Source organism: Chrysemys picta, chromosome 3 (genome assembly GCF_011386835.1).
Source record: "Chrysemys picta bellii isolate R12L10 chromosome 3, ASM1138683v2, whole genome shotgun sequence".
Taxonomy (NCBI): Eukaryota; Metazoa; Chordata; order Testudines; family Emydidae; genus Chrysemys; species Chrysemys picta.
In genome coordinates this window covers 108798054-108811702 of record NC_088793.1, presented here as the reverse complement: position 1 = coordinate 108811702, position 13649 = coordinate 108798054, and the positions used below count along the sequence as shown (strand labels likewise).

Here is a 13649-nt window from a genome sequence, read left to right as displayed (position 1 = left end):
AAGTGTGCACAAACCTATTAACCATATCTCCATTGGTAGGCAACATGCCCACTCTTTACTCCCAACATTTTCCTGAAGACCTGCCTTGGACATCACTTCCACAGCGTGCACATGTTCTCATAATTTTCTCAGCAGAAATGCATCATTTCTGGGCATTTGACAATTAAGGATTTGGTCAAGTATGTTTAAAGTGCACAAACAAATGTTTACATGCTCGCAATTTTTGGGATTATTTTGCTATGGACATAGATAAATTCTACATTGTGCCTTACGTAGCATGAAAGCCAACAAAGTGGGTGGCAAATAAGATGGAAAAGAAATAGCCTGCCTTATAGACTCATAGAAATGTAGGGCTGGAATGGACCTTGAGAGGTCATCAAGTCCAGCCCCCTGTGCTCAGACAAGACCCAGTAAACCTAAACCATTCGTGACAGGTGTTTGTCCAACCTGTTCTTAAAAACCTCCAAATGATGGGGATCCCCCAACCTCCCTTGGAAGCCTATTCCAGTGCTTTGCTACACTTATAGTTCGAAAGTTTTTCCTAATATCCAACCTAAATCTCTCTTGCTGCAGATTAAGCCCATTGCTTCTTGTCCTACCTTCAGTGCATACAGAGAACAATTGATCACAGTCCTCTTTATAATAGCCCTTAACATACACCTCTATCTTGATATAACCCTGTCCTCGGGAGCCAAAAAATCTTACCGTTATAGGTGAAACTGCGTTATATCGAACTTGCTTTGATCCGCTGGAGTGCGCAGCCCCCCCCCCCCCGAGCACTGCTTTACCGCGTTATATCAGAATTTGTGTTATATCGGGTTGCGTTACATCGGGGTAGAGGTGTATTTGAAGAGTATTATTAGGTCCCTGCTCAGTTTTATTTTCTCAAAACTAAACATGCCCAGTTTTTTTAACCGTTCCTCAGAAGTCAGGTTTTCTAAACCTTTTATCATTTTTATTGCTCTCCTCTGGACTCTCTCCAATTCATCCACATCTTTCCTAAAGCACAATGCCCAGCACTGGACACAGTACACCAGCTGAAGACTCACCAGTGCCCATTAGAGTAGGACAATTACCTCCCATGTCTTACATAAAATACTCCTGTTAATACACCCTAGAATGACAGCAACCTTGTTTACGACTTCATCACACAGTTGGCTCATAATTAATTTATGATCCTCTATAAAGCCCAGATCCTTTTTAGCAGTACTACCACCTAGCCAGTTATTCCCCATTTTGTAGTGCATTTGATTTTTCCTTCCTAACTGCAAAGAAGTACGCTTATCTTTATTGAATTTCATCTTGTTGAATTCATACCAATTCTCCAATTTGTCAAGGTCATTTGGAATTCTAATTCCGTCCTCCAAAGTGCTTGCAACCCTCCCATGTTGGTTTCATCTGCAAATTTTATCTTTATAGGTACTGAAGTTAAGCTGACTGATCTATAGTACCGAGGGTCCTCTTTGTTCCCCCTTTTAAAGATAGGTACTATGTTTGTCCGTCTCCAGTTCTGTGGGACCTCACCCATCCCTCCATGAGTTCTCAAAGATTGCTTCAGCTAGTTCTTTAAGTACCCTAGGATGAATTTCATCAGACCCTGCTAACTTGAATATATGCAACTTATCTAAATGTTCTTTAACCTATTCTTTCTCTATTTTGGCTTGCATTTCTTTCCTCTTGTCAATATTAATTGTGTTGAGTATCTGGTCACATTTTAGTGAAGACTGAAGTGAACTATGCATTAAACAACTCAGCCTTCTTGATGTCATCAGTTATTAGCTCTTCTTCCCCACTAAATAGAGAACCTACACTTTCCTTCATCTTTCTCTTGCTTCTAATGTATTTAAAGAACCTCTTCTTATTGTTTTTCTTGTCCCTTGCTAGCTATATCTCATTTTGTGCCTTAGCCTTTCTGATTTGGTCCCTAAATGGTTGAGCTATTCTTTAATACTCCTCCTTAGCAATTCGTCTATGTTTCCACCTTTTGTAAGAGTCCTTTTTTATTGTCAAGTCATTAAAGAGCTCTTGTTGGTGCCATATTGTCATTGTATTATTCTTCCTAGCTCTCCCTCATGTCGGGATAGTTTGCAGTTGTGCCTTTTATATTGTCTCCTTCAGGAACTGCTAGGTCTCCTGAACTCCTTTTTCCCATAGATTTTCTTCCCATGGGACCTTACTTACCAGTTCTCTGAATTTGTTAGAGTCTACTTTTTTGAAGTCCATTGTCCTTATTCTGATGCTCTCGCTCCTTTCTTTCCTTAGAATCACGAAATCTATAATTTCATGATCAGTTTCTCATAAATTGCCTTCTAGCTTCAGATTCACTACCAATTCCTCCTTGCTGGTCAGAATCAAGCCTAAAACAGGTGTCCCCAATGCATTCCAAGAACTTACTGGAAATTTTGTGTTTTGCCATATTACCTTTTCCACAGATCTCAGTGTAATTAAAGACCCCCCCATTACTACCAGGTCTTTTGTTGCCTATGTGCTACTATTTCCAGTTCTTCCTGTTTATTCCCCATACTCCTTGCCGTATTAAACTATCACTAATTCAAAACAACCTTCGAAGATACTTTAAAACTCTGGTAATTTTTAATGGTATTTTTAAATTATTTTTTCAATAAATAGATGAACATGCTGCTCAAAATAAGTAAGCCACCAGTGAAATCCTGGCATCATTAAAGTCCATGGCTAAACTCCCATAGTCTTCAATGGGGGCAGAATTTCACCGTATATATCAAATGAGAAACTATATCAAGAGAAAACTAAATTGTAATACATGTTCCTTGTTTGAGAAGATATGTTCTCAGCACGAAAGAGATAAATATAGTCATTAATTATTTTTCAGAGGCAGGAATCCATATTCATATATGTTTTATAAGTTTCACCTAGTACTCCATACCATCCAGTGGAAACTATCACAATCCAGACAGACACACATTTATCCTGAGAAAAATATTTTTAAAATTAGACCTATTTCACCAAGAACCATCTAAGAAGTAAACTCTGAAAGGGAAGATCTTGCTTAACTTCATCACAATGAATTGGAAGAAAATAGAGAATGAGATCTTCACCTGCACTCCAGCCTTTTCAAGCTGACTAAAAAAGGCAGAGTGGCCCTACAAGCTCTGTAAACGGCCAGAGAAGGATTCCCCCAGCACAGACACCGGGGGAACAGCTATCAAGCTACTCTTCCATAGACCTCCTCACAAGTCCTAATGTACGGGGCATTCTAGGGCTGGAATGGCATCATGTAACACTCCTGGAATTTTGGACAGAGTTGCAACCCATAGGGCAGCCTGGAGAGGCTGCCATAAACTTATGCGGGGCCCTGGCCCTGGCTCTGTTCACCTCGGGGACCCCTTGGGTCTCTGGAGCAGCCCAGGATTGAGGGCATAAAGGTGGCTTAGAGACACCTTTGTCTCTCTCCCTGGGCTGCAAGTTGTGTGCTGTCTCTCTTAGGCTCTGTCTATGCAGCAGCTGGGAAGGTCTTTCCCAGCATGAGTAGACAGATGTGTGCTTGAGCTTGCATGCTAAAAATAGCAGTGGGGTCAACGTGGCATTGAGGGTGTCATCAGCTAACTACCTGGGCACTGTCCCACCCGAACCCCATGCTATGTACTCAGGCGGCTAGCCAGGGCCGGTGCAAGGAAGTTTCGCACCCTAGGCGAAACTTTCCCCTAACGCCCCCTTCCCCCCGCAGCCCTGCGGCAGCTCCCCTCCCTGCCCCCCCACCCTGAGGCCCCCCCCCCCCATGGCAGCTCCCCCCCCCGCCCTGAAGTGTCCCCCTGCGGCAGCTCCCCTCCCTGGGGAGCCGTGCGGCAGCTCCTCACCCCAGCTCACCTCTGCTCTGCCTCCTCCCCGAGCACGCCGCCCCCGCTCTAATTCTCCTCCCCTCCCAGGCTTGCAGCGCCAAACAGCTGATTGGCGCCGCAAGCCTGGGAGGCGGGAGAAGTGGAGCGGCGACCGCGCGCTCGGGGAGGGGGCATAGGAACGCTGTAAAAAAAAATTGGGGGCACCACTTTTTGGTGCCCCCAAATCTTGGTGCCCTAGGCAACCGCCTAGTTTACCTAAATGGTAGCACCAGCCCTGCGGCTAGCCCAAGACAATTCCTGTGTCACTGCAGCCTCACTGCTATTTTTAACATGCTGGCTGCCACAGAGCTAGCACAAGTCTGTCTGTGTAGACATAGCCTTGAGGCATAGTTCCTACAACTCGTGGTTTAAATCAGTGGCTCTCAACCTTTTTCACACTATTTTTCACCCCAGGACCCACTTTCAGATTTAGTGAAGAATCCCCTTCACCCCCCTTAACAATATGGGAAGGGCAGGGTAGTTGTGACCCCCTGATACCTGTGCATGACCCTCAGGTCAAGAACCCACATCGTTTTTATCTATACGGTTAGATGAAACTTGATATAAGCTATTTCATTGGGGAAGGGATAAAACTGAACAATAAAATAATAGTGGGTTTTTTGGGGGTTTTTTTACTTTGCATCTGTGGCTTTTCTTTATCGTTATCTTCAGAACTTCTTACTTGAACAAAAACTCCAAGGAGACAAACATGACAAACTCAATTAATTCAATTTCCCCTTTCAGAAGTATAACTTACGGTTGTTTCCAAAGTTATCTTGCACAGACTACTGCAGCAACAAACATAAGACCCTGCTGATAATAAGATCCTCCCATTGGCTCATCTAATCTCATCTAGAGTATGGAAGGTTAATAAAAAACATCTAAAGACTAAACACTAAAACTAGTGCCAAAATTAGTTTGACTCAGTCATTCTTTCTAGAAGCTGATGCCTAGCTCGCCAGTGGTCCTCTGAGATTCTTGCTCCTGACTTCAAACTGATTTTATATTTGCCACTCATAATTCCAGTGGTCACTAAATTCCAGTAAAGATTTAAAACTCCTTAAGACACAATATACCACACTTCATTTTCTCTTCAAAATATGTAAGTGCAATTTTTTAATATAAAAACTTTATTAACGGAACATAAATCAGCAGAGTGAAATGTGTGTGTGACTGAATGAAAGACAGACAGACAGATATTCTACTTCTGATTCAGCTTGTACTGAAAGTTTCTGGGTAGCTAAGAACTTACAAACCCAAACTAGGGCCTTTAAAAAAAAAAAGCTAAAACACAAATGTCCAAAGTAACCAGAAGAAAAACTTCTGTTTAACTGGAGTTAAGATTGTAATTCCATATCAGTAACTTAAGGGAAACATGTAAAAGAACATTGAAATTGGGGGGCATTTAGAAAGCCATACAATTTTTGCTTAAGGTCAAACTAAAAAAATTGGAATGTATGAAAATGCAGAGTTCTGTATTCCCTGCCTCTATGTTCATTCTAAACAGACTAGTAAGGAGTGGTCTGTTGGCTGGCCACAAGATCTCTGCCTGCTCTGACCCAGTGATCCAAACCTTTTCTTAGGGGCAGGGCCGGCTCCAGGGTTTTGGCCGCCCCAAGCAGCCAAAACAAAACAAAACAAAAAAAGCCGCGATCGCAATCTGCGGCGGCAATTCGGCGGGAGGTCCTTCGCTCCCAGGCGGAGTGAAGGACCGTCCGCCAAATTGCCGCCGAATACCTGGATGTGCTGCCCCTCTCCGGAGCGGCCGCCCCAAGCACCTGCTTGAGAAGCTGGTGCCTGGAGCCGGCCCTGCTTAGGGGAAATAGAGAGGCAATTGTCTTTATTCCTGTCAGCAGAGTGTGTAACAGGGTATACTGGCCCTTTAAAACTGAGCTGGGAAGTCTCTGGGGCAATATTACTCTTTTCTAGGTATAGTGTCTTAAAAAAAGACAGAACTGTGGGACAAAGGAACTGATTACCCTGAAAGAGGAAGTGGTCTCAGAGTAGCAGTTTGGGGTTTGGGAAAGTATCCAGGCCGCTGACTCTGTGTAAGGCTTGGGACCAGGGATTTGAGCGTGGGCAGGGCAAGACTCCCCTACAACATAACCAGAACAAATCCTGGAAAACGAAATCCCAGGGTCTGCTGTAGACCTCTACAGAAAGGCATACTTGGAGAGGCTGCAAGATAGCAGCCTCTCCTTCCTAGTAACTTAGGCGAGTGTGGAGGGAACTGGAACTGCTGCTAGATCCTGAAACAGGGAGAATGCTGCTTAATTTGACTTTAACTGCCAAACCTCTGGGGAGAGCCCCGTAACCCACCAGGAACACTTGGCAGGAAGAAGCCCTGTGGGCAAGCCATTCTCTAACGATATTACAAAAATTTTCAGTTTGTTTGTTTAGACTTTACCGCAAGAGCTCTGGGGAGAGAAATCCCTCCAGTTAGAGGCTGTACTGCTTGTTTTTAAAATAGATTAATAAGCAAGACCTCCAGGGAACACTTGTCTGTTACAGGCTGGAATAGCACACACAGCGGAATGGATACCAAGGTTAATGAAGAATCAATGCCCCCAAATATCCAACCCCTCATCCCAATATAAAAGAACTCTGTACTCCTGCACAGGGTACATCTTCAAACTGAGACAATGTGAATCATATCCCCACACCACTGTACCATACCAGACATAGAATCATAGGACTGGAAGGGACTTTGAGAGGTCATCTAGTCCAGTCCCCTGCACTCAAGGCAGGACTGAGTATTATTTAGGCCATCCCTGACAGGGGTTTGTCTAACCTGCTCTTAAAAATCTCCAATGATGGAAATTCCACAACCTCCTTGTGTAATTTATTCCAGTGCTTAACTACCCTGACAGGAAGTTTTTCCTAATGTCCAACCTAAACTGCCCTTGGGGCAATTTAAGCCCATTGCTTCTTATCCTATCTTCAGAGGTAAAGGAGAACAATTTTTCTCCCTCCTCCTTGTAACAACCTTTTATGTATTTGAAAACTGTTATGTCCCCTCTGTCTTCTCTTCTCCAGACTAAACAAATTTCCCTTTCCAATATACCCTCATAGGTCATGTTTTCTAGACCTTTAATCATTTTTGTTGCAGTCCTCTGGACTTTCTCTAATTTGTCCATGTTTCCTGAAAAGTGGCACCCAGAACTGGACACAATACTCCAGTTGAGGCCTAATCAGGGCAGAGTAGAGTGGAAGAATTACTTCTCGTGTCTTACTTACAACATGCCGGCTAATACAGCCCAGAATGATGTTTGCTATTTTTTTTTTGCAACAGTGTTACACTGTTGACTCATATTTCACTTGTGATCCAGTATGACCCCAAGATCCCTTTCTGCAGTACTCCTTCCTAGGCAGTCATTTCCCATATGGAATACCCAACCGCTACTTATGTGCCACCTACACAATCAAACTATCCACCAATGCATCCTCCACTGCAAGACTGCAATACCAACATTTCACAGATTTAAGGCCAGAGGGGACTTTTATGATCATCTAGTCTAACCTTCTACAAAACACAGGCCATAGAATTTCACCCAGTGATTCCTGTAGTTGCTGGAATTATTCTTCCTTACTACATATGTGAACACTATGGAGCACCATACCATGTGATTTTAACTGAAGACCACCCTCTACACTCCCATGTACACACACAAGACTTATCCTTTCTCCTTCTCACCTTTCCAGCAGAGTTCCCTCACACCAGCCATTGGAAATTTTACAAAGGGCTATAAGAATCTGCCAATGTTTTACACCTACCCAAGTTTTCAAACTTCCTCCTCTCAGAAATGGTTATTTTCTGATGTGGGGCGTCAACTAACTTCCTCCAAAATTTAAATCCAAATCTGTTAACTTACTCTGACTGGCTTATTCAGCATCATCCTCTCCATTTTCCACTTTTCTTGCGTGAGGAACTAACTGGAAGCTGTGGTGTGTATTAAAAAGTGTATGCGTTCATGTAAATGAAAAGGGGGGTGACAAAGGCTCCCAGGAAACTCAGTAACATACCAGCTGAACCCAGAAACCATTAGGAAAATCAAACCCAAAATATTTGGTTTTGAATCAGTTCAATGTTACACTGCATTTCCCTATTATGGTACATTGCTTTGTGGGATTTGCAGTGTGGGGTGCCTGATGCCCCTCATTCTCTCCTACAGGCTGAGCTCGCTGAATGGACTACAGTTTCCCCGATGCAGCGCAGTGTCCCCCCAAACTAAGTGGTGTGATGCATAATGGGAGCCAGTCCACAGCAGAGAATGGGAACATCAGATCAGAACTATAACTCCCATAAGGCAAAAAGAATGAGGAGTACTTGTGGCACCTTAGAGACTAACAAATTTATTTGGGCATAAGCTTTCGTGGGCTAAAACCCACTTCATCAGATGCATGGAGTGGAAAATACAGTAGGAAGATATATATTACAGTACATGAAAAGATGGGACCCCCCACTTGCCTTACCAAGTGGGGGGTCAGTTCTAACGACACAATTCAATTAAAGGGGCTATTATCAACAGGGCAAAAAAATCACTTTTGTAGTGGTAATCAGGGTGGCTCATTTCAAACAGTTGACAAGAAGGTGTGAGTAACAGTAGGAAGAAATTAGCATGGGGAAATTAGTGACCCATCCACTCCCAGTCTTTATTCAGGCCTAATTTGATGGTGTCCAGTTTGCAAATTAATTCCAGTTCTGCAGTTTCTCATTGGAGTTTGTTTTTGAAGTTTTGTTGTTGAAGAATTGCCACTTTTAAGTCTGTTGTTGAGTGTCCAGGGAGGTTGAAGTGTTTTCTGACTAGTTTTTGAATGTTATAATTCTTGACATCTGATTTGTGTCCATTTATTCTTTTGTGTAGAGACTGTCCAGTTTGGCCAATGTACATGGCAGAGGGGCATTGCTGGCTAATTTTCCCATGCTAATTTCTTCCTACTGTTACTCACACCTTCTTGTCAACTGTTTGAAATGAGCCACTGATTACCACTACAAAAGTGATTTTTTGTCCTGTTGATAATAGCCCCTTTAATTGAATTGTCTCGTTAGAACTGACCCCCCCCCCACCTTGGTAAGGCGACTCCCATTTTTTCATGTACTGTAATATATATCTTCCTACTATATTTTCCACTCCATGCATTTGATGAAGTGGGTTTTAGCCCATGAAAGCTTATGCCCAAATAAATTTGTTAGTCTCTGAGGTGCCACAAATACTCCTCGTTGTTTTTGCTGATACAGACTAACATGGCTACCACTCTGAAACCTGTTCCCATAAGGCAAACGATCACAACAGGGAAATGCAGTTTAATGTTAAACTGACTCAAAACAAAACATTTAGCTGTTTCCAAACTGAAATTTTTTAGATTTTTGTTTCTCAGACCAAAGTCAGTGACAATGCATCAGACATGGCAAGAAAGGGCAAGCGAGAGGCACTGATGCTATTACTTCTTTAACCTTCTAATCTGCCTTATCTAGTATATAGACCTGAGTAAATTCATCTTAAAACAACTCGAAGTTGCTCAGCATGCCCAGAACAGCACAATGCAAGTAACTTGAGCAAAAAGGCAGATCCCCCTCCCTAGGGAAGTATGCTTTCCAAGCACAACTCATGTCATAGGACTGAGTTCACAATATGTGAAAGTACTTGAGCAAAACTACAAAAAGCATAACTCACATATTCACTTCACTTGGGACAATTAATCCATAGAATCAGTGCGCTGAAGAAATTAAACTAGGAGGAAGGACTAAAGAAACAAAATAGATACAGCTTGGCTAAGCAGTTTTTAAATTTTTTTTGGAAGGGTGTCAAAAGCAGGAACATAGAGAAATTTAGGACCATAGATGAGTACAGATAAGGAAAACTGGCTGAAATTAGTAAATGATAAATTTAAGCTAAGTGCCAGGAAAAAAATTCCTGTCAGGGAGTTCTATTAGGACTAGACTACAAGGAACAATCCCATCCTTGGCAGGAAAGGGACTAAATAAGCAGTAAGTCTATTCCATCTCTAGTATCTCTAGTTCTACAGTAGCACATAAAACTGTGATGTCAGCCCCCATCTGCCACTTGCTGAATTTTCAAACACCTCTGTGCTTTTTCCCAGGCTGCAGCACATGCTTGGAGGAACTCGCTGTAAACACCACTGAACTCTTTCATTATTTACCTTCAAACTCCCCTTCTCCACGAGACCTACAGAAAACTTGACAATGGCAAGGCTGCTTGTGTGCCAAGACCACTGTCTGTCATGCTGACCAAGGGTGTCTCATAGTTTTCTTGTATTCCCCCATCTATCTGTATCCGTCTGTTGTCTCTTGTCTTAGGCTTAGGCTGGGTCTACACTACCCGCCTGAATCGGTGGGTAGAAATCGACCTCTCGGGGATCGATTTATCGCGTCCGGTCGGGACATGACAATCGATTCCCGAATCGATGCTCTTACTCCACCAGCGGAGGTGGGAGTAAGCGCCGTTGACGGGAAGCCGCAGAGGTCGATTTTGCCGCCGTCCTCACAGCGGGGTAAGTCGGCTGCGATACGTCGAATTCAGCTATGCTATTCACGTAGCTGAATTTGCGTATCTTAAATCGACTCCCCCCTGTAGTGTAGATGTTGCCATAGACTGTAAGCTCTCTGGAGCAGGGACTGTCTTTCTGCTCTGTGTTTCTACTGCACCTAGCACAACAGGGTTCTGGTTCCACAACTACAGTAGCACAAACAATAAATCATACATAATAATGTACTGAATGCAAAAGACTGGAAAAAAAGTACTCTGTTCACTGGTACTTATTCCAGTATAGGACACTGACATTTACAGGTCTGGTTAAGCTCTCAGTATAATAATGAACAAAAAACACAATAAATTTCTAGCCCTAATGGTTGTGGAGAATAGCTTGAAAAAAATGAACCCAATAGACTATGACACTAAGAGGCAAATAAAAAGAATCTCTACAAATTATTATTTTTAACTGTGTCATGATGTTTGGGACCAAACTCATTTTTTTAAATGCTTGGGGCTGGTGATGGTAATAAGAATAATGGAGAACAGGACCAGGGTCTAAAAGAAAGATACCTAGCATGTACTAATACCTGCATTATATACCCTGGGTTTATCTAGGCTTTCCACCAGGTGTGGGAGCCTAGGTACAGGAATACTCTACTAATACATGTGGCAGATGAGATAAATGCTTATGGTCAATCTTATAACATACCTCACATGGCTTTTTACCTTACTATAGCAAAGTATGAAAATGAAAACGGTCATAACATTTTGCCTTTTGTCTTTAAATAGAAAATACATATGTGCCTATTTGGCTTTGATCACACTGGCTTTTTTGTTTTAAAATGCTTCTGCTCAATGCATTGACAAAGTTCAGTCATTGGAAGATGGATGTGATGGAATGATGAATAAGCTGTACCCTGGTGCCCTTGGACATACAATAGAGAAAGGATTCCTGGTGGCACTGTACTCAGTGTAACTGGCTTTGGGGAGGAAAATTCCTTGAAAGCAGCACAACATTCAGCAAAAGTAACAGAAAGAGAATACGTAGGAGGGGAACAAATCAGTTAACAAATCTTTATTTCAGATACTGTAGCTAAATATAGCTAGCTAACTAGACTAATACTATTAAAATGGCAAACCGATTGCCAAATTCAAATGTTCAGGTTGAAGATATTCCTCTTAATTTTGAGCTTTACCATCATCTTGAACCTTCTGGAGTTTAAAAAAGTTCCCTTGTGTTTTCAGCATGCATTGATGATACTCAGAAAAGCAGACTACTCTCATTGCTGTTTTATGGGCAGTATCACATCTAAAGAAACAGCATAGGCATTGCCCAATGGAGACTTTCCAATAATCTTTATTCACAGGGGTTTATCATGGGTCATGAAAAAGGTGGCAGGACTTTCCTTGAGGAACACAAGGATGCTTGAGGAGCACATTGGAACGTGTCAAGAATACCCCCGCAAGCACTTCAATGAAAAATATCTTTCAAGTGTAATTTTCTGTGGGTTTGCTGTTTCTTAGGAAGGTTAGGCTGTTTGACTATGTCAGTTCCATATTCATTTGCTTTGAACTTGTAGCTGGACTGGTAACAGTACTCCAACGTGGCTTCTAGACCAGGAGGCTAAGTTTAGCTAGCCAGGCACCCAGATAAGTCAATGGATTTAAGGAATATGAAGTGGATCCTGTATATCACCACCCAATTCACCTCTCAACATGTCTGAAAAAGAAAAAGGTAGAAGGGATGTATATAAAAGTTAATCATTGAGTGCTTTGCTTGTAGCAAGATTCCAGCTGTAGCCCAAACAGCTAGTCTCTCTTACGGAGCCCGTAGGTTCCCAAAACTTAATAAAGAAGGAAGCAGCTGGATCAGCATTCAAAATGCCTTCCAAGACTTTATTGTGGACCAACACAAAATGAAGCTCCTGCTTCTTTCAAGCCCAGCACAGACCCACAGTAAATGAGGGTTTTTGAGTCTGGAGGGTTAAGGTGGGCTTTCTTCATGTGCTAACAACAGTTAATACAGTCCCTGACTCAGATCTAACCGGGTCATCCCAGCTCTCCCTGGGTAACCAGGAGATAAGCTCACCAATTCCCTCCCGGCACTTCTTGTCAGCGAGGTTCAGACATTCATAAATAATGTCAGAAGGGACCACTGTGATCATCTAGTCTGACCTCCTCTATAACACAGGCCATAAGACTTCCCTGGTTTAATTCCTGTCTGGACTAGAGCATAGCTTTTAGAAAAACCTCCCATCTTGATTTAAACTTTTCCAGAGATGGCGACTCTATCACAACCCTTAGTTAGTTGTTCCAAGCAGGTTCAGCATTTGCCCCTGCTATGATAATAGCAGGAAGGAGAGGGATTTTATTGCACTCAGGCTCCCAACCCAGGGGCCTTCTCTTTGCATCTTTCTCTTATGTGACTCCCAGCAGGAATCTCTCTCTCCAGTCATCATATCTGATAATTTATCTGGGTTGGTCCTTACCCTTTTCCCATCTGTCGCTGCTAACCCTTTCCCACATATTCTGAGTGTGCAGTAGGTATGCCCTATCAGACTCATGTAAAATTAGAGTTACCAAAAGGAACTGGCCATTTGTTACTAAAAATGATAGTGTATGAGTCTATTCTTCCTCCCCCCTCATGTTGATATTTCACCTTGGACCTGTCCTATGAAATAAATAATAGTGCCACCTCATTACGTTTTAATGTGTTGTAGTTCATATCTGAGAAGGTCAAAAACTAAAAATAATCTAACTAGGCCATCTATTCTACAACTGTTCTATTTAAAAGTGGTTGAGTATGTGTACATGCACGTGAGCTGGTAACAGTGGGAGCCCAAACTCAAACTCAAACTTGACTCTGTATGGCTGCAACTTCACTTGGATACTGACAGTTTACAACACTCTCTGTTTTTGCAAAGTCATAATTTGCTGCCATGGAAAGAATTCCATTAGCAGAAAATAAATGTGTTGCCTCAAATCTTCAGGGAAAGAGATATTCCAGGAGGAGGAGAATTATTTTTTTTTCTTGCAACTTTAAGAAAGAAGCAGCCAGAAAAACAGAGAGGGGGAGGAGGGAATGGAGGTTGGGTACATGTTTTTGAGATGCTGACGTGGAAGATAAATAACCAAGGCTTGGGTAATAAAACTAAAACACTAATAGTGTTCCTTCCAGCGCAAGGCCCAAATCTAGGTTCATCTCAGGGCAAATCTGATACAAAAACTCTTCGTAGAACTATCTTTTGATGAATATTCAAGTTGTTCTTAGAAGAATACAGGAAGGGAAAGGTTTGTAATC

General features: G+C 42.4%; 1 protein-coding gene across 11 annotated transcripts in view; it reads right to left on the bottom strand.

Moving 5' to 3' along the window:
• AIG1 (androgen induced 1) overlaps positions 1–13649 on the bottom strand; it is a 192330-nt gene that overhangs the window by 77745 nt on the left and 100936 nt on the right. For 4 of the 11 annotated variants that reach the window (XR_010600114.1, XR_010600108.1, XR_010600109.1 and 1 more), the window contains one exon: positions 11409–12068. The exons of 4 other annotated variants lie outside the window; for them this stretch is intronic. Coding sequence is in view for 2 of the 7 variants with exons in the window: in XM_065590311.1 (XP_065446383.1) it covers positions 12060–12068 (9 nt within the window). In the remaining 5 variants the exon portion in view is untranslated. Of the gene's footprint in view, positions 1–11408; position 13649 lie in introns of those variants that run through there. 3 more of the 11 variants (XR_010600113.1, XR_010600110.1, XM_065590308.1) reach the window with 2 other exon arrangements.